Consider the following 22,265-nt stretch of genomic DNA (forward strand, 5'->3'; position numbering starts at 1 on the left):
CACTGGTCAATCATTCTCAGATAACTGTGTTGATTAACTGCGCTATCAAAAAAATAAGTACCAAGGAGATGTTCAGCTATCATATGAGCCCAAATCATAACAGGAGGCAGATGGTGTGAGATGTTTTGATTTCCTCAAAAACGTGAGGTTTGTCTTTCACCCAGAAAAAAGCATTTCAGTTACGAGAGCTTTGACAAATCACACACCAACCCATCTGAGAACATGAAGTTCTTTTTATCATTTGCTCTCGGAAAGCTTTCAAGCAATAATTGACATACATAAAACACATCAATCAAAGTCATTGTCATTCAACTCATTAGTTGTGGCTGAATGAAAAGAATTAACTTTGAAGTCCTTCCGCATATGATCTCACATTGTCAATCTTGGAGTGCCTAATTCTGCAGAATTTTTGAGTATTGATTTCATAGTTGATCACTGAATCAAAGCCTCCACTGCAGCACACATCTCAGCTCGAGTCCTCGGCCTCCCACTGCATGGGCAACAGGAAGAACAATTCTTGTTCCAAAATCCTTTTTCTCCCGTGTCAGTAAAATGTGCCAGTATGGTAACGATTTCCCAAAATGCTCAAAGAAGTCATTCATAATGTTCTCCAATGTTTTACCAGTGTGTAGACATTTATGGACCCACACATAAACTAACACTCTTCGACAGTAAATGCACTCTCTCCCACCATTCCACACTACTAAAATCTTCCTACCACGAATAAACATAATGGTCGATTCCCACCACAGCTTATCCTCCCCACCTTTTCTGTGAGAAGTGGCAGTGAGAATTGGCAGCAGCAGACCTGATTTAGGCTGGATTTATTACAGTGTACAGGAACTTTCCATGTGCTAGATATCCTTCAGGAAAATAAAAAAATCTTTGCAAAAAAGTTTTTTTCTTTTTTTTTAATAAAGCCCATGAGTTTGTAAAAAAACTTCAAATTAACAAATCAATGTATTTTCATTAACTTTACTTTGTGACAAAAATCTCGAGTATAGATCTTGTATGAGATAAAACATTTATCCATACTTGTCTAGTACTGACAAATTATAGAAATAAAGTTATAGGCTACTGCTAGAGAAATAAAACAAGTAAGACCACCTTACTGAGTAAGCATAAAAGAAAAATTGATCAAATAATCTATAATTTAAATAAAGAAATCATTACCACAGTAGATGGCAACCTTTATTAGACTACCTAAAAAATTAAGTTGATATGATATGCTACCCACAATTCCTGAAATTGAAATGTCCCGCTCAAAAGGTGAGTAATGTAAAATTATACTGCTAGTGACACCTACAAGTCCCACTAAGGAACTGGTTTAGAGCTTGCTGTTAATAAAATAATACAAATGTTTAAATTATGATCAGCAATATGACAAACTTCAAAGACTAAAAAATAAGTCTTAAATATGTTTCAAGATCTGGAAGAGAGCAGAAGAAACAGAACATACACTGGCACAAGCTTTTAGTGATTGAAGCAATACATCATGTTTAAAAGAAAGTGATTAGCATTCCAAAATCAGCAGAAAATCCAATGGAGATATGACACATTCTGAGAATCCTTCAACTAGCTTGGTTTCTTAAACAGGCCTTGCCAGTAGATTTTGTTCGAAAATTTAGAATAGACCACATGATACAAAAATTTATGTTCCAATTCCGAATGATCTACAAAAACAGTACCATGTTAATGTACACAAGCAGGTCAAATAAGACTTCAGTACATCTTACTCACTTGACCTGCTGCCTGAAAATGTGTTTTCCTACCCCAAAATGAAAATAAAGGTCAAAGAGAAAAGATTCAATGTGAGAGAAGAGGCTCAAGAAGTACAACAGGACATACTTTAGTTAACAGGAAATGACTTCAAAGACTTATTTCAGAGAACTAAAATTGCATAGGACTAATCCATCAATGTATAAACAGTAATAGGAAATGATGAAAGTAATTTTTTATAATCAATAAATGTCTGGTATTTTTGTGAAGCACCTCAAATGTTTTATATCTATCTTTAATGAGAAAATTAACCACCATTTCTATGTTAAAGTCAAACTTCTGTTATTAAATCTTTTATTATAAAGTTTGGAACATTACTAAATATAAGAAATGAGTAGGGCAGTGGTTCCCCAGCTTTTCCAAAAAAAATTTTCCATGGCACCCTACCCTAAGTAAATAAGAAATAAAAATAAATAAAACTGGTGTATTTTCATTATTTTTTTTACGTTATTAACATTAAATTAATAATTATAAATCTTGGTTCAATTAATTATGAAGCTTTTACAAAACTTCACAGCACCCCTGTGAAGAGGCTGCAGCTTCCTGGAGCACCACAGCACACAGTTTGGGAATCACAGGAGTAGGATGTAAAATATACACAGGTATATTTTACCTGTTTCTGTTAATCTTTCTACAAAGTTCTGAGGTTAAGTATAAGAAAATGTAAAATTTATATTTAAATTGCAGTAACAAAAATCAAACTTAACATCAAAGCTGTACTTATATAATAAGAAAATGCACCAACTAGTAATTATAGTTACATAACTTCTTTAAAATTATTTATTAAATTTCTGAAATAGTAACTCACATTCTCAGCATGTATTGCTGTATTTAGTTTAGCTTCTTCACCTTCTTCTTCCATCTCTTCACCTTCCCTGACCTCACCATAAATATCTTCATCATCCTCTTCTTCAGATTCTTCAAACTGGACATTAATACCATACGTTTCATCTATATTTTCTTCTGCAATAAAAAAAATAAAAATTATTGAAATATCTTTACTTATATAACATTAAAAAAGTACAACACCAAATTTCAAGAAAAGAAGAATAAAAAAGGATTATTAATTACTATCTAAGTATGATAAAAGATGACTATGAAATACATGAAGATCTGATAATTAAACATACATATATAAGATATTTAGATTATTGATTATATAAAAAATATATTAGTTTTTATTATAGAAACAAACATGAGTAACTATTACATATTTAGGAATTATTAGACAACAGTTCTCAAATTAAACCTTTAGTATAATTCTACAACTGCAATACTTCACAAAGGAAAGTAAGATTGATCAACTACCCAACACAGTATTATGAAATGTATAAACTACATTATAGAATTTCAAAATGTATACATATCACATATGAATAAAATTATTAACTATTTTATTCATAAAAAGTCATTTTAAAAATATTAAATAACAGATATAGCCATACTGTGTAATAAAAACATAAATCTGCTGTATAGAAAAAAATTATGCCTACCTAAAAATGATGCCTAAAACCTGCATCAACAAAAAGTGCCAGAAAGGCAAGTAATGGTGGATCATGCCCAACAAAGTTGTGTACATCAGTGAACCCATCACTGATACCATGCATAAGAGAAGACTAGGATTCTTTGGATATATCACAAGGACGCAAGATTCAAGACTTCTGAAACAGCTGGTACAGTACAATCTTGACTTGAAAAACACAAAGACAGGATCCAAATGCATCAGAGAAATAAGAGAGGATCTACAGGAAATTGAATCTACACCAGAAGACACCACAGGTAAGACAAAATTAAACAAAAAAAATCAAGGATAAAAACACTCGCTTCACACGTACAAGAAAGAAACTCATAACACGAACATTTTCAACACCACAAAGGGCACAGAGATCAGAATGTATAAAAATTATTGGAAGAACCACAAGGCCTGAACAGTCCCTTCGAACAGCCTTGGATAATGGACTTACTAAAGTGATCCTATACAGTCAAAAAGATGAAAAAAAATTTAATTAATAACATAAACAAAATTGTTTCAAGTTAGCACGAGTAATTAGAAAAAGTAATAACAAAAAGTACGAAAGTAATAGGGAAATTACAAAAATTAAAAAAACAACTTTTATAGTATATAGTATCAGCAATTTTTTTTTTTAAATTGAGTAAATAAAAGGTAAATTAAGAAGTTTATATAAAGTGAATTTAAGAAAGGGGGTTTATTATTGTAAAAAGATTCAGTGAATCTGATTTTAGAGAAAAGTAAGAACATTAAATATATGCTTTGCACAAAACAAAAATAATACATGAAACAGATAACAGGATGAAGAATGTAACAGCTGAGTGAGGACTAAAAGAATGACATCAAACAAAAGAATGGAGAAATGTATCAAACCCATAAAACATGCAAAGGCAAAAGAAAAAAGACCCTACACATCTATGAGAACAAGATTGATGAGAGAATGATCATATGAAGCACAATCATTTACTTTCTTAGTAAACATTACATAACGAAAAAATACAGGTAATTCTCCTTTGCAATTTACATACCTGCTATATTTAATTTCTCTTCAGTACCAAAATCTGTGATCTTCTTTCCAAGATTGACAAGCAGGGCGAACCTTTCTTCAGCAAGAACACCCAGCAAAGCTTCTGTTTCAACTTTTTTCTCTCTCTCCTTTAGACGATCATTCTTTAAAACTGCTAAAACTTCATCAGCGGCTCCGCAAAGTATATCACGTGGCTAAAAAGATATAAACAATATTTTATTTTCACATGCAACAAAATTTCACATCCATATTCCCACATACAAGCTTTTCTGTAAGCTTCTGCGGCAAATTAATTCATCAAGAAAAAAAAGGTCTTACGAGATATCCTAATTAAACCTTCCACCTTCATATAATGCAATACAATTTTGTATTATAGAATACATTTAAAACATGATAAAAAATCCTATTAACAGTAATAACTACAATAAACAGAAATAGTATCGAATCCCCAATCATAATCAAATGTAATCGAAGGGAAGAATGTCCGAATGTTCAAAGGGAAAATCATTCAGTACATTTTAGGGATTAATAAAAAATGAACAAAGAAATGTAGCGCATATTCATTTTCTTCAAACAGTAACGTGTAGATACTAGAGTTACTGATAATGATAAACTATGAATATGCCAGCATCATGTAATGATTGGGGGGATTGTCAGTGGAGCAATGGCTTTTGTACAGGAGAAAGTAATGTGCACACTATGGTTTCATGAAAGCGGATCTGTTATTACTGTTTGTATGTTTTCATTTAAAGTATGGCTGTGATCCTCCTAATACAGACTATTATTAAATGTTACTATCAACAGTTTAAGGATACGTAAGTATAGTACATAAAAAAGGTACTGGCAGACCTTCTGTCTCCAAGGAAGTTGTGAATCGAGTAGGAGAAACTTTTCAGAGAAGCCAAAGTAAACTGACTTGTCAAGAAAATTTAGAACTGCGAATACGCAATCAACAATTGCGAAGGTTTTACACAAGCACTTCATGCATACAAAACTCAATTGGTGCATACAATTGAAAGTGACAATAAACCATGCCATTACAATTTTGCCGTGGACATTCTTCATAAAATGAATGAAGATAATGAGTTTTTAGAAAAAGTAATCTCTAACAAAGCTACCTTCCATGTTCCTAGTTATGTTAACCGTCATAATTATCAGATTTGGGGTAATGAGAACCCTCATACCGTTTGACAAACACAATGTGATAATCCGAAAATTAATGTTTTGTGTGCGTTGGCTGCATATGAAGTTATCAGACCATTCTTCTTTGCCAAGACAATGGTTACTAGTGCTAGTTATGTAGACAAGTTGCATGAATAAGCAGTACCACAGATTGAATACTGGAAATCCAATGTTTACTTCTAACAAGATGGCACACTACCTAGGGTTTACATGTTAGAGACCATCTACATGAACAATTTCCTGGATTAGCCATGATCGACCAATTCCCTTGCCAACTCAATCCCCTGACCTTATGCCACTTAATTTCTTCCTTTAGGGATTTGTCAAATGCAGGATGTTTACAATGAAGGTTGTCAATATCACTGATGAATCAAGGATCAATTTACAGAAAAATTCCAGATATTTTTCGTAATGTGTAGCGTGAAACTGAATATCGTCTAGACATTTTACGGACCACTAAAGGTGCTCATGAGGAACTTGTTTGATGTTAATAAGTGTTGTAAATAAAATGTTTGAAATGCCCTGCTCAACAATAAAAAAATGCATGTATGTACACTGCTTTGTTATTTTTTTATTAACAGATAACACGGCCTTAACAATTTATGATCACCTGTAAATCATTTTATGAAAAAATGTAAGCATGTAAATAATTATAATTGCTTAACGAAAATTATAAATATTAAATTATAATCATAATTACTTTACTTAATTAAAAAAAATTAATGAGAAAAAATAATGATCTATATTTAGTTAATAATAATTCACCACATTAAATAATTGGATCTTATGATAACAATAAAAACCAGTATTTTCTTCTTTGGGTACCATCTCCTTTAAGAAGATTGACAATCATCATAGTTATTTTGACTTTTGATACTGCAGTTTTAAATAATTTTACAGAATTACACTTACACCACTATCTCAAACTGTTGAACCTAGAAGTATATCTTCTATTTCAGCTATATTTGCTTTGTATCTATCTTTCACATAATAGTTTGCAGCAGATCTGTAACTTATTTTAATTCCAATTGTCATTTCTTTCTTATTCTTCATCCTTCTGAGCACTTTACTGTTTGTTAATTTATCTACCCACCACAATTTCAAGAATCATATTCCACATGTCCACATTCCAAATGTTTCCTATCGATAGCTGATGCCTTTCTTAATCGTCCATATTTCCATAGTAATAATAAAAGGGTACTTGTGCAATAACCTGCACGCATTATTTTAGGTTATGTATGGTTACACGTGTGCACATGCATGCGCGCACACACACACACACACACACACACAATTCGTCAGTATACAGAATAAACATAATCTAATCAAACATAACCCATGCTCACTTGGCTCATATTTTCACTTAAAATAATGCTATCTTAATCATATTTTTCTCTGGTGAGTAAACAGAAAAAAATTTGTCATTTACATATACTAAGATAGGTTTAATTTTATGTAATCTTTTGTTTTTTTGAGGAGGAACATTATTCGTAAAAAGTAAAAATTTAGATAAAAGTTTCAAATGTTTATTTGCCAAAACAGTTGAAAAACCTGGGATTGCAAATAATTTTTTTTTTTTATTATATACATCATATTTTGTATAATATACATATTATATAGATATTTTATATAATATACTTCATTCCATGCAAAATGTAGACTACGATTAGTAAAAATATTACATTTCTATCTGCTGGTTCCCAACCTTGAAATTGTGAACATCTGTATGTATGTATATATCTCGCATAACTCAAAAACAATTAATTTTAGTATGTTGAAATTCTCCCTCTATGAATCATGAGACCTTGCTGTTGGTGAGGGGGCTTAAGTTCTCAGTGATACAGAATAGCTGGACCAAAGGTGCAACCATATCGGAGCATTATCTGTTGAGAGCCAGACTAAGGAATGATTCCTGAAAGAAGGCAGCAGGTCTTTCAGTAGTTGTTAAGGGCATAGGTCAGGACGACTTAAATGGCTATATCAACATTACTCAATCCTCTGAGTACTGCGCAGTTGAAAGCAATGGAAAACTACAGCTGCTTTTTTTTTTTCAAAAATGTAGCTCTGCATTTTCATACAACAATGATGGAGGCTCCTTCCTTGGTAAAATCAGATATAGAATCTTTTGGAAGAACAATTTTTAGAAAAATTTGAAGGCTTATTGTAATATTGTGTAGTAAATAATTTTTTTAAAAATTAGAATTAGAGGAAAACTGAAATGAAACAAAAACTGTGAACTGTAATAATGACATTAAATAATGCAAATAAAGACACTAATTTAATGCAAAAATAAATTATATATACAACTCACTTGGTCACCCAAAGCTTCTTGTATAAAACTAAGAAGTACTTCATAAGTCTGTCTTGTTTCTTGTGTTTTTGGTCTATATAAAATTCCAACCATTTCATCAACTCCCTCAGAAAGTAAAGTAGTTCCTTTCATACGGGTAAAATCATATTGTGCTTCATCCCTTTTTTGTCGTCTAAAACAGAATACATAAAAAAAATTACATTCATCCAAATCAGACACTATGTAAATTTGCTGTCTAACCATCAACTCTACATTTCTGACTACAAAGGTACAACTTTAGAAAGTATAAATAAATCAATTAAAGTAACTGTAAAATTAAATATTTAATAAACTAAAAGTGAAGTTAGAGTTAAATAATTTTTTTTTAATAAAGCAGAGATTCAAATTATATCATAAAATTTTAATAACTTTGGATCTCAAATAAATCTATAAAATATAAAAATAAGTAAACACATTCAAAAAATTAAGTAATAATAAACTCAACTAGAAATGTCTCATTTTTATTTAAGTAAAGAAATCTTATGCATAATCTGTAACAGTTAAGTAAAACAAAACTTACTTGACTTTTCTTTCTTCGGCCTTAACAGGTTTACTTCTCTGAAATCTATCACCCATTCTTGTTCCATCCAATCGGCCCACAAGGGACATAACTTCTCCTGTAGCTTCATCTCGACTCCTCCTTTCAATAAGACGGACATCGGCTTGAAGTACAAGATTTGAGTTCTAAAAGAAAGTTCAAAAATATTACATGAATGTAATATAAAATATGAATAATACATGTACATAAAGTAAATATAAGTCACACAAAACCAATTATCTGTAACTGTTTTATGTAGAACTAGTTTAAATAATCAGTATTTAAATTTTGGGTTAATTCTTGATTTAAATCATTACAAAGGTCTTATGTGTATTGCTAAAACTTGTGCTGAAATTCACATACTGTTAGTTGCTTTAGTTACATAGCTTTATCAATAAAAGAATGCACAAAATAATCAAGTATGTTTTAAAAATCACCAACATTAATAAAAAATATTATAGTGCCAGTTTATCACTATATCACTATAGCTAAAAACAGACATCAACGTGAGGGAAAGGTGTAACGTTATTTAACCCCTTTGAAAAACACATGATATATAGTAAAATTTCTTAAAAACATAAATTCTGGGTGTAATAGAAATACTTGTTACATTTTAAGGGTGGCATACAGTACCATCTGGAACAAACTGCTCATGAAACCTTCCTTTGAAAAAGTCAGTCAAAATCCTTGCATTCTTCTAATTTTTATTATGTACTGGCACACATTTTGATAAATCTTTAATTGCTTACAGTTTTTTTCAATTTTTCCTTATAAACATGGGCTGAATATGTTCTCCAATTGCACTGCCATATAATGCATGTCCTATCTTTACTGTTTTTGTAGCCACAATTTTTCTGATTTAGTAGAGATTCGTCTTTAAATTAATGCCTGTCTCATCAAAAGATACCTCATATATCATTCTCCTATCACCACTTTTCACTAGATAATCATGCTATACTTAAAAAATATGATACCACATCAAGATTTCTAACAGTCTAATCAATCTTTAAGATCACGGAACTACAATTATCATGAAGGTTATTATCTAAAAGTTTTGTTTTGCTTTCTATTGAATAACAAGGTCCTGACAAAAGGACACCCTTCCTCTCATTGATAAAGAAAATATCGTGATTGACCACTCCCAGGTTTTGAAAAGAACTTAAATAATTTTTCATTATTATTCAAGCTTTGACAATAAAGATTGGCTGTTGTTGTACAAAACCTTATTTTATGTTTTAAAAAAACATCCTTTTTAGTATTCCTTCATCTTAAAGGAAACCATAAAGAGAATAAAGATCAGATCCACTGGCAAGAATGTGTATTCTGATAAATGGATTTGATTTTGTGCCAAAGAATATTCTCAAAGGCAATGCTATGAGACCAAATTCATTATCAAAAGCAAGTTTCAAGAGATGTTAGCAAAAGTTTGCTGTTATTGTCTAATTTTTTTACATAGCCTTTTAAACAATGATTTTGCAAACAGAATACAGTGAAGCCTGATTCACTGTTTGATCAGTTGGTATGAATTCACAATAACATAAAAACAAATTGCAATATTAGTCGTCTATCCACTATTATCACTTCATTTGAATGTTTATCTATATGATGAGGGTTGACGTATCATCTATAGTAACATACTTTCTATTACTTCAGAAGATGAGAGGTGGAATGCCTGGAAACTCTCATCTTACCTCTGCTTTTATTCACCACAGAACTGTTTCAGCAACATTTTTGCTCACATCTCAATCATGCTGATATTTTCTTAATTGTTTTTTTCTATTGGTGTTCACTTCTCTACTCACAAATTGACAATTTTCTCATAAAACTTGACAAATTTTACGTTTTCATGAATTTTGCTTGTTGCTAATCAACCTGACATATCATCAGTAATACTTTCTCAACCCTAAGAAAACAATTTTACCCATTTGTACATAATGTTTTATTAATGCCAATTACTTATTCTACTTGTAAAATATACAATCATTCATACACTTTAGTTCTTTATGAGTATTTTTTATCTTTATACATGTGCATATTATGTACATGTACAATATTAGATTAATTTTGATTTCAATCAGTGGACAAGATTTTCTTTGCCAATATTTTTCAGATAATACAATTAATGTTCTTTGAATAAAGTTATATTCATGCAGCTGTATTGTTAAATTTTCTGTAATGTATTGTATATTTGTTTTTCTTTTTTAATAAATAAATAAATAAGAAAAAAGGGGATTGTGAAGTAATTATTTGTAGGTATTTATTACTCAGCTGAATATTGATGTTGTGACCATTATTTCACACATACAACTGCTTTCTATATATTACAATTAAATTAAGCAATAATAATTTAATAATAAGTAATAAACTAAATACTACTCATTCACTTTAGTAGATAAAAATTTAAAAATAAACTCATGCAGTATTGAATATGCATTAGGTAGCACTGACATCATATCAGTCAATTATGCATCGTACTTACAATCCCTATTGTGCATTCTACATGTGATAATATCAATGACCTTTTCATTAATTTTGGATAATTTATTTATAATTAATTCACCATAATGCTCAAAGCTATGGCATGGAAATATGAAATGGAAATTTTGGAGCATATGAAAAATGCCATGCATGACTGGGATTAGAATCAGATAATTCCAAATAAAGAATTCTGTCCCATTCTATGAAAATGTATTCAGGGTAAGTATTTGATCATTTTTTTCATTCAAAAAAACCCATGAGACAAAAAAATCAGGATGTGTAAATTTTTTTTTCTTTTTACATTTTTATAAGACAACATAACAATTATATCTGATACACAAAAATGTGTTACATGAACTACACCTTTTTACTACATTTATATTAATCTTTCCAAATGAAAATGATAACCACAGTCTGGAATCACAGAATTGCAACAACAGCAATAATCGCAAATAGGAACTAACTACATCTGAATATCATTTTATGGGTAAATATTTATGTACTGTAGTATCTCACATACATACTTTAATAAAGGCTTACATTGAAGCAATTACGCAATAAATACGTAAAAAATGTAGCTGTATTTCAAGTTAATTTCAATAAATAACAGCTTTTGTGTGAAATGTAAGAGTATGGATATTGCATTTAAAACTTATCCAAAATAAATAAAACCAATTTTATCACCTAGCACTCTAAAGTTATACATTGGTAGCACACTAATGAACCTATAAATACAAAACAAAATTTATTTCAACCTAGTAAAGATGCATAGAAATTACAGGAAAAACTTTGAAGAACTGGGCCTATACAAAACGTAAATTAAACGTTACAAACCTAACCTCAAAACTTGTAAACCATTCAATAACACTCAAAACACAATTTAAATAAAACATTATCTAATAATAACAATTATCTGGTAAATTTTAATTAATTTAATATTTTTCGGTTATAGATAAAAATATATTTACCGCTTTATATTCATACTGCAACTGCCTAGCCGCAGCATCCGCCATGGCGGATTATTGCAAAATTACTGGATCTGAATCACTTAAAAAACATGTATTTCAACAATTAGTTTTTGTAATAGTACAAAATCTTAAAAATGTTTTCTTTGATATTAATTTGCTAATACAAATAAAGGAATATCAAATATATAACTCATAACCACATGCAATTACAGATACACAAACACTGGACACTGAATAATATGTTATTGAATACGCTAGAATGCGTGCGTTACTTTACGCGGTAATTTCGACTGCTTTTGAGCAGGCTTACGAGCTTAAAATTTGCATTAATGCAAAAAACTTTTGTTGGTCGATTTACGACCAAATAAAAACTACATGCCTTTTAAAATTGAGATTCCAATTGAAATTTTTGTGATTATATCCAATTACAATTTTTTTACAGTGACGGGGTAGTATCAAATTCCCAATTATTTAAAAATATAAATAACAGTAATTTTACTTTATTTAATCTATAATTTTTTAACAAACATATCATCTAGTCATAACAACTTCACTGCATTACAATACAATTGGCACCCATGCCACAAAAACAATTATAATTTTAAAAACAGCTTACCAAATTCTATTTGATTTTCTCTAGCACTTTCGGTTATTCTGTAATCTTCAAGAGTTGTATAATTATGATTAACATATATAAGATTATAATCTTACATATTTAAACTATATATAACAACTGATCATCATTTTGTTAAAATTCATGAAAAGTTAACTTTTTAAGTCACGTGACTACATTTAATAGTTATTTACCAATAGTGCCATGTTTAAAAAATTAAACATAAAAACAACAGTCATAATTTTCAATTAATAAACTGTTCCAGCCAGTTTTATTCCTTGAGGCAACAGTTTAATGATGGAGTTTTTAAAATAAAACTTCCTCAAATTTTCAGATTGTTCACATAAAATCATATTCAGTCAAAACTCAGCAACAAAAGTTGAAGGGAAATAATTGTTTTATAAGCTATTGAAATTTCTAGTTTGGAATTTGCAATAGAGATACAAGCTGTAAGGCGATGAAAAAGAAACAAATAGAATGAACCAATCTCTAAACTTGTTGGTTAATTTATAACTTCATAATAAAACTATTAATTACTGTTCTATTTAAATGTTTTACTTAATTAAGAAGAAGGGAAATAAAAGAAATTCAAATAATAAAGGCTTTCAAGTTAATGAGTTACTGACGTTTGACTATATTATTTATGTTAATCAGTGTATTTCTTTTGAGTAATATTTTTTGTCATGCAGTAATAATTTGGTTGATTCTCTAATTTACAAATTCAATTACTTTTTCTCTTCTAAAAATTACATACAGTACTTCTGTATGTGGCACGCAGTTAAAAAAACTAATCTTTCCCGCTTAAGGTTTTTAATACTGAAATTTCTTCCTGAAATTGGTAAATACAATTCTAAAATGTTTATTTTCTTTTTGTTTTTAGATAAACCTGAAAGAACAAAGATTGAAACTTGATTCTTGACATACTTTGTTTACTTGATATTGCATAAGAAAAGAGAAAAATAAGGTAAAAACTGAGGCAAACTCTTCTCAAATTTTCTTTTCCTGCACCTTCTAGCTGAATTTACATATACTCTTAACCACAAACCTGATCTTTCTTCTTTCTCTTCTTACACCCACTGTTCCTTAAAATATAAGCTTCAAAACCACTTTCTTGCTTCAATAAGTCCGCAAAATAGCCCATTTTCCTACTTATGATGGTTAATAGGGGTCCACAAACACCTATGATATGCTGATTAAATAAAATAGAACACATAACTAATTTAAACTAAAATTAATAATACCTGGGTGATTTGATCCCATACCTATTTCATCAAGGGGAACTGAACCTTAGGTATGGGCCAGGTCGGTCGCAAGAGGTGAACACTTCATCAGACATGGTGGGCCGCTGTGAACAAGGGGTAACCTGAAGACAAGCAGTACCTGACCACAAGGGACAGGAGGGAGCCTATGGCAGAATCATGCCCTTCAAATACCTCATAAATCATTGATGATGATATGCCATGGCAAGTATGTGCTGTCATTAAATAAGCACATACTTGCACTGCCTTGTAGGACAGAAAATGGAACTCAAATAAATATCATCTGTTTCATACTGAGCAGCTGCAAACAACGTCAGACCCAGAGTGGGCAGCTAAGTAGGCTTCCTATGCCTGTATGGACAGCGACAGGAAACTAATACACTACTTTTCCTAGTAGATCATGATAACAAATCTCTATATAAAAAAATTAAGAGGCAAAGCTCCCCCTCACATGGATCTCCAGGAGGGGGTACATCATCGAGACGAATTGCAAAGAGCAAAGAAGAGATGAAGATGGTAGAATGTAAGAGAAAGAAGGAAACCCTTAGTATGTGCTAACCCTTCTTCAGCAGAGTAAACTAGAAAATGACAAACAGGAACTTATAAAAAATAAAACTTGATATATTAGGAATAAGCAAATTGATATGGGAGTGGGAAGGAAGCTGAAATGGTAAATGGAGAACACACAATATATTATTCAGGAGAGGAGTGTAATGGACAATATGGAGTAGGTACACTAATACAAAACAAGCTAAATATTAAAGTGGAGAAGGTGGAATATGTCAATGCAAGAGTAATCATGCTGAAACTAAAAAGTAAAAAAAAGATCTTGTAATAATACAAGGATATCTGTCAACCAGTCAACATCTAGAAGAATAGGTAGAAAAGTGCTATAAACAAATATAAGAAATAAATGGAAAAGAAAAGAAAAATGGTTGTATTGTGGTGATGGAGACTGGAAAACTGCAGTGGGAGGAGGAAGCAACGATAAAACAGTAGGAAAGTATGAACTTGGAGTTAGAAATGAGAGGACAGTTCCTTGTTGACTACTGCAAAAGAAACTGCATGATAGTAAGCAATATTCTGTTTAAAAGATGCAGGCACACTTGGAAAAATAAAATAAACAAAGAGCGTTACCAAACAGACTATTATACTAATATAAGAAAGATATATATAAGTAGTCTTAAGAGTGCAAAGAGTTATCCGGAACTCAATCTAGTCATTGCAGAGCTGTGTATAAAATAAGAGAGTAAAAAATGGTATGAGAAACAAAGAAATATTTATAGGCAACTAAAAGTTGGAAAGACAGAGTAATCTAGGAAAGATTATCAGAGAAATTAAGTAATGGGAAAGTAGGAAAAAACAATGAATGGGGAGAGAGAGAGAGAGAGACCTTCAAAAGTAATTAAAAAGAATCAGCTAAAGAAATGTTAGGAACAAAAAGAAGAAGAAGAATAAAGAAAGAATGGTAGCAGTTGAAATGGTAGATAAAATGGAAGAAAGAAGGAAGTGGGAAAATGTAAATACCAAACAAATGGAAAAAAGCATGTACAAGATTAAACAAGGAACTAAGAAGGGAGATACGAGTGCTAAGAAAAAATGGATCAGAGAAACCTGCAGCGAGATAGAAAGTTAGAGAAGATAAGTAGATTTGACCTAATGTATAAAGAAGCCAAGGAGATTTTGTTCAAGAAGGAAAGAGGAGGAAGTGGTATGATAGAGACTGAAAGATTGGACGAAAGTATTTCTGGATTTCAAGAGGTCAAAGATAGGTGGACTAATTATATTTAATGCCTTTAAGACTTGAACAACCGCAGATGAAAATTGCATAGATTTAGAAAAGGAACAACAAGGTGGAACACGACAGAATTGGCTTTAGCATTTTAGATGAATAGAAGCAGCTATTACAGATATTAAACTTGGAAAGGCACCAGGAGTAGATGAACCACCAGTCAAGCTTCTAAAAGTACTTCAAGAAACAGCCAAAGAATCATTTGTTAAACTGTGCGGAAATATTTACTTGAAAGGAGAACACAAGGATATTTTTCAGGAACAATAATGATTCTGATACAAATGAAGAAAAATACAAAAAGATTTGAAGAATGAACATTGAATTAATCATATGCAGCAAAAACTTTGGTACGAGCAATAAGAGTGAAGAGAAATGTGGATTTCAAAAAGGAGTTTTTGGAATCCACCTTTTCCTTTGAAAAAGGTATGAATGAAAACCTTTAACAGTCCTATTGCATAGCTTTGAAAAAGATATGCAATAAAAAAAGATACGACTGTTAAAGAGTCACTGGAAAGAGACAAAGCGATAAACAAAAAGGTATTTGCCATTTTCATAGACTTGGAAAAGGTATTAAGAGAGTGGGATAAACTTATGGTCATACAAAAAAATAGTGGACTAGACTGCAAAGAAGAGACTTATTTAGGAATTGTAATATTATCAAAAGGTTGGAGTAAGAATTGGAGAAGAACTGACAGAAGAGACTGAACTTGGTGCAGGGTTAATGCAGGACTACTGCCTATCACCAAACTTGCTTTAATGTCTATTTAGAAGAAATAATTAATGAATGTTTAGATGGAAGTAGAGAAGTGTGTATTGAAGAAGAAGAGTGAACTGTATAATATGATTTGGGAATGACATGATGTTGCTGGCTGAAAGAAGCAAAGAAATAACTGATGTAATTGAAGGTCTGAACAAAAAATGCAAGTATTGTGGGATGAAGATCAATAAAAAGAAAAAAATTCATGATAATAGGAGAAAAAGGAACAAAAGTTTCCATACAAGTGGATGAGGAAGAGAGAGAACAAGTAAATAAATTCAAACACCTTGAAAGTATTATAATAGAAAACATTTACTGTATCATAGATGCAAAATCTCGAATAGCTATTGCTAAGAAGAAACTTTTGCATAAAACATTAAAGAAAAAGCTTAGGAAAAGACTAGCTAAATGTTATCTATTGAGTATTGCTTTGTATGGAGCAGAAACATGGACACTTAGAAAAGAGGAAGAGAAAAGGTTGAAGGTGTTTTGAGATGTGGTTATGGAGAGCCTGTCTGCTGAGGAATGCTGGTGGAGGAGTGGTTGATGAGGACAAGAAGAAGATACCAGGTAACATCAGGCTTAAGTGGAATGAAGTGAAGAGCTGAAGATCGAGAGACTTTGAGGTTTCTGCAACCATGATTGGACCTGCCATAAGGCAAATTAACTGATGATGATGGGAGATTTGTTACAACAGTTTATTTTTATTAACTTTATTTTAATTTATCTTCTTCTTCAAAATATTCAATTACTGATTAAAGTAAATTAACCAGTTAAAATAATTTCTTTTTAATATATCTCTATGGAACGCATTAAGCAACATTATACTACATATTCCACTAGAGATTTTTTGATTGGCAAATTAATGAATTGTAACTTTTAATTACTCTACGGCTAAATAATATTTATTTATCTTTGTTTCTAGTGTTGACTATTTAAATTATAAATATGTTTTCTGTTTTCAAAAAACATAATTGTATTAACGTCGCAATTTATGTTTTCAAGATATAAACTATTTCAGATATAAACTGTAATACCATTGATTTAAAAATAAAGATTTTTACATAGAAAAAGTATTAGTTTCTAGAATGCATTTTTCCAAATAAATATCAAATATAAATTTTACACGGGTTGTTTTATAAGTCCATACAAAAATAAAGAAGACATCATTTTTCAGGAAAAATGGTTTTTTTAATTCTCAGTATAATCTAATTTTAAATCACTTAATCCAATGATGCTCAAGTTTTTGATCCTATCCTATAGCATGATTTATTCAAGTGTTCAAAATAGGTGGATATTTCAGCAGTAAACCATCATAAATCTCTTTCCAGCAAGGCACTTCTTCACATTTGGAAACAGATAATTTTCCAAAGTCTGGAGAGTACAGGGAATGTGGAAGAATTTTATGAAAAAATTTTTCTGTCAAAATTGCAAAAAAATGTCAGTGCATTGCATTTGTGAAAAAAGAATTCTTTTTTTGTAGAATATGGTTGTTTTCTCCCTCATTTACGTAAACCAGCAAAGATGAATAATACTAATCTTTCGCAATAAGTCAATAAAGTTTGTTTTTTTTTTTGTTTGTGGGCGAAAAACGCCTGGGCGTTATCATCGCCCGGTAGTTATTATTAAAAGGTTTATTATCCAAAATAATAAACCACACAAGGTGTAAATATAATATTAACCATATAATAAAAATTTATTAAAACAAGCCAATAAGACAAAATAAAACCCAAAACTAATATCACAGACAAAGTTGATAAAATATAAAAGCTAAAATAATAGAATAAAGAAAGCATAAAAACTCACCCAACTCCGATGGGTTGTGCAAAAATCCCCTCCCTGGATAGTAAAATTAAACACATAGAACTAACTAAAAAATCAAATCGAAAATAAAGGTTAAAATTATTAAAAAAACTCTCTCTTTAGAAAAACATATATGAGTATATTAAATCCTTTGCAGTAACCCAATACTATGCAAAAAGAGAAACATCTGTTCCAAAATCTCGTCATCATTGCACAAGATATCATGAATGCTGCTGAGTATATTAAACTGACGACGCAACGCTGCATAACATACGCAGTCCACGAGAATGTGGTGCACAGTCATGCGGCAGTTGCATCGTGTGCACAGGGGTGGGTCTTCTCCTGACATTAGATATTCGTGTGTGATCCTCGTATACCCCAACCGTAACCGGCAGAGGACCACTTCCTCACGAGAAGAGTTCAACACTGAATCTTTAATCTGTCGAAGTTTATTATCGACGGCAGCCGTCCAGCCACTTTGCCACCTTGCTCGCAGTGATTGTTTTATATGATTGATAAAATCAAAGGTAGTAACTCGGGTGGTGAAAGGAGGCTGAATACACACACGCTTCTTTCGCAGCAGAATCTGTCCTCTCGTTAACTAGAATTCCAACGTGGCTAGGGATCCAGCAAAAACTACCCCCCCTGTTTCGTTTATCTAACTCAACGATTTTATCATAAATGCCAATGACGACAGGATGTCTGGAATAAAGGTTTTCCAACGCCTGGAGAGCACTGTACGAGTCACTGCAAATAAGAATACTCCTATATTTAGGGCCAACGATACTTAGAGCCCTATTCACAGCGAGTAGTTCCACGGTGAACACACTCGTAACACCGGGTAGGCCAAACATATAAGTCTGTTCATCGAAAACAAAATCACAACCAATGTTACCGTCATGTTTCGACCCATCAGTGTATACCACCACGTCTGGGTTCGACTTGGTGAGGAGAAACTGAAACATCTGCTGGAAAACAATAGGTGGCGTTGATCGTTTATCATACGTTGTAAGATCAAACGTAAAATTCACATGGTTTATTCTCCACGGGGATTCGAGCATGGACATAATGGAAGGAACGGGAGAGTGCCAACATTCATATGCTGCAGCAGATGTCGTGTACGAACACCCACAGGCGCAGTACAACGTGGACGGTCCTCATACTTACTCAAATTAGGATTCCTATGAACTGGGTCAAAAGCTGGGTGATTCGGCTGTCCGCTGAGACGGGCAAAATAAGACAACAAAAGCTGGTCTCGTCTATCCCAAAGTGATGGCCACTGTCTACAAGTAAGCTTGCGATAGGGCTCAATCTAAACGCACCTGTGCAAACCGAAGAAAAGAATGATGCACACCGTCCAGCATCTTAAGTACGGTTTGATGGGCTGAAGAATAGGCGACACAACCATAATCGGGAACGAACAAAGGAGTAGTAAAAGCACAACATACATGACCAATCGGCCACCCAGTTAGTGTTACTAAGGACCCGCATCATATCCAAAAGTTTGGAACACTCTGTCCTCAATTCCCTTATATGTGTGACCCAGGTAAGATGGCTATCAAAAAGCAAACCCATAAACCTGACGTAAGTAGAGACAGCAACAAGCTCTCTGTTCAGAAAAAACCCGCGGATTAGAAGGGTTCCGTAGCCGAGAAAAGACTACACATTTCGTCTTGTCGGGTGAAAATGTAAAACCAGTAGTCCCTGATCAAGGCGAAATATTGTTCTGTATAAGTCGCTCGGCAGTGGGTGTAGAGCGGCTCGCAACGTAAATAACAAAATCATCAACGAAAAGACAACAAGAGACAGGAGCCTGTACACAATCGGTAATGCTGTTTATGGCCACAAAAAACAAGGTGGCACTTAATACACTTCCTTGAGGTACCCCATTTTCTGAGACGACACTGTCTGAAAGTGAATCGTCTACACGAACACGAAACGTCTGGTGATTCAAGAATCCCCGGATAAAAGCAAGCATATTGCCAGTGATCCCCCACCTCCTAAGGGTGTTAATGCCACTTCGCCAGGCCGTGTCGTACGCCTTTTTTATATCGAAGAAGATAGCAACGAGGTGTTGGCGGTTCAGGAAGGCGTTTTGTATGGTTGTCTCCATCAACACCAAATGGTCAATGGAAGATCTCCCCTGTCAGAAACCACACTGTTCCAAAGAAAGAAAGCCATGTTTCTCCAAGTACCATGCAAGCCTGCAGTTCACCATCCTCTCCATTACTTTACACAATACGCTTGTTAAAGAAATAGGGCGGTAGCTTAAGGGATCGGTTTTCTCTTTGCCAGGCTTTAGTACTGGTATAATAAATGCTGCTGACCAGTCGGGCGGAAAGACTTGTCCAGAGAATAAACCATTGTAAATACTCAAAAGATGTTGTAGTGCTGAGTCAGGAAGGTGCGAAAGCATACAAAGGCGAACGTTATCTGGTCCAGGGGAAATGTCACGTGAGTTCCGACGGGCGTGCAACAATTCTTTAAGTATGAATGGAGTGTTCAATTCACCAACCGAAACACCAATATTCAACGCCAATATTTCCATCTGTGCTTTGTACCTCTGAAAGTCGTTACTATATGACGAGGTGAGAGACACCGAACAGAAAGATTTCGCTAAAGCATTTGCTACAGCCGAAGATGATGTAAGGAGTTCTTCCTCATCGACGAGACCGAGAATAGATTGCCCTCGCGACCTGAAAATTGCATGGATTTTTCTCCATACAGTAGACGTGGGAGTAGTACGTGAGATGGAGTTCACATACTTCGTCCATGAATTCCTCTTAGCGGTCAAGAAGACCCGACGGCACACCGCCCTAGCTCTGCGGTACATATCTAGATGTTCAGTTGTAGGTCTATTATTGAATTTGCGTAGTGCTCACCGTCGATCCCGAATAGCACACTTGCAATCATCAATAAAGTTTGTGCCACAAGCGTACTGTAAGACAATGGCCTACAACTTCCTGCAAATAAAATGGTTTTCTTCCTTTTTTTTTTTTTTTAAAGCAAGTTCCTGTTTTGATTGTTCCTCAGATTCAATCAGTAGTGATGTATCAATAATGAACTGAGAAATTAAAATTTTTAGAGTGGTTCAATAACTATGTTGTGAAGATCTTCAAAAATCCATTAATGGTCATAAGTGTAATGAACTATTTCATGTTTACTCAAAAATAATAATCTAGCTTCGAAGCAAGATTAATATTTTTCTAACTATATGGTGTACCATCCTGGTAAGTATCTCCTTGCTATAAAAACAAAATTAAATCTGGAGATAGGTTGGATAAGGAGTACCATTTGTGCTGCTATCAAGTCAATATATTACAGCCTTGATAGTTCTGAGATGTGTGAAGTAAAAGGTTTACAATGTGAAGATTTGTAACAATCAGCAGGAGAAAATAAATTAAATCATAAGAAGCATTACAACTGATACTGGGATAGACATTAGTAAAATTTGGATATCCTGAAGATGTTTTTGAGGCTGTAAATTAATTTTATTTTTATAATACGAGTATATTAAAAAACAGAAAACTCCAGATATCTTTTGTAAATGTAAAAGGTGATTGAAAAGTCCACGTAAAGTCAAGATATGATGCTTGTAGAACACTTAAGTCATTCTTAGTTTCTCATCTTGTAGAAACAAGTATTATGTAGAAGTACATACCAAATTTCAATTAGATACATTTATAAATTCTGTTTGGCAACATGTGATTTTTAAAAAATGGACAAAAGAGAATTTTATGTATTTATCAACATAACTTTTTGAAAGACAAAACAACACAAAAAACTAAAGCCAAGCAAGATAAATACTACAGTAACAGTTTATAAGAGATTTGGCTATTTTAGTAATGCAAGCACAAATAATAGTGAAAGTTTCAGATGGCCTGTTGAGGTTACAATTACAAAGAATATTGAAAAAAAACCATAATAGTGATGAATGATAGAAGATTGAAAGTGTGTGAGATCATTGACAAAAGATAACTCAAATAAAAAGGTACATCATATTTTATACTAACATTATAATATAATGATACATATTTTATATAATATTATACTAACATCATAAAATATACATTTAAATTGTATATTTTATCATAACATTTTTGCATTTACATAAACAAAAACCATTCAAGATGAGTGCCAGGTTTGCTCACAATTGATCAAAAGCTTTAAAGATGAAGTACCTTAAGTAATGCAACATTTTCAATATGT

The 22,265-nt window shown here is 32.3% G+C and overlaps 1 protein-coding gene across 1 annotated transcript in view; it reads right to left on the reverse strand.

Annotated features, from left to right (window-relative positions):
* The window catches only part of Brr2 (U5 small nuclear ribonucleoprotein l(3)72Ab), an 82,577-nt gene extending 70,514 nt beyond the window's left edge, over window positions 1-12,063 (reverse strand). The window contains exons 1-5 of the mRNA XM_075366036.1: window positions 11,833-12,063; window positions 8,369-8,532; window positions 7,810-7,981; window positions 4,318-4,510; window positions 2,588-2,742 (exon numbers count right to left, since the gene is read on the reverse strand). Coding sequence (XP_075222151.1) covers window positions 2,588-2,742; window positions 4,318-4,510; window positions 7,810-7,981; window positions 8,369-8,532; window positions 11,833-11,877 — 729 coding nt within the window. The 5' untranslated portion in view covers window positions 11,878-12,063. The remainder of the gene's footprint in view (window positions 1-2,587; window positions 2,743-4,317; window positions 4,511-7,809; window positions 7,982-8,368; window positions 8,533-11,832) is intronic.
* Between the last annotated feature and the right edge of the window lie 10,202 nt (window positions 12,064-22,265).

This window comes from Lycorma delicatula, chromosome 5 (genome assembly GCF_047948215.1).
Source record: "Lycorma delicatula isolate Av1 chromosome 5, ASM4794821v1, whole genome shotgun sequence".
In the NCBI taxonomy this organism is placed as follows: Eukaryota; Metazoa; Arthropoda; class Insecta; order Hemiptera; family Fulgoridae; genus Lycorma; species Lycorma delicatula.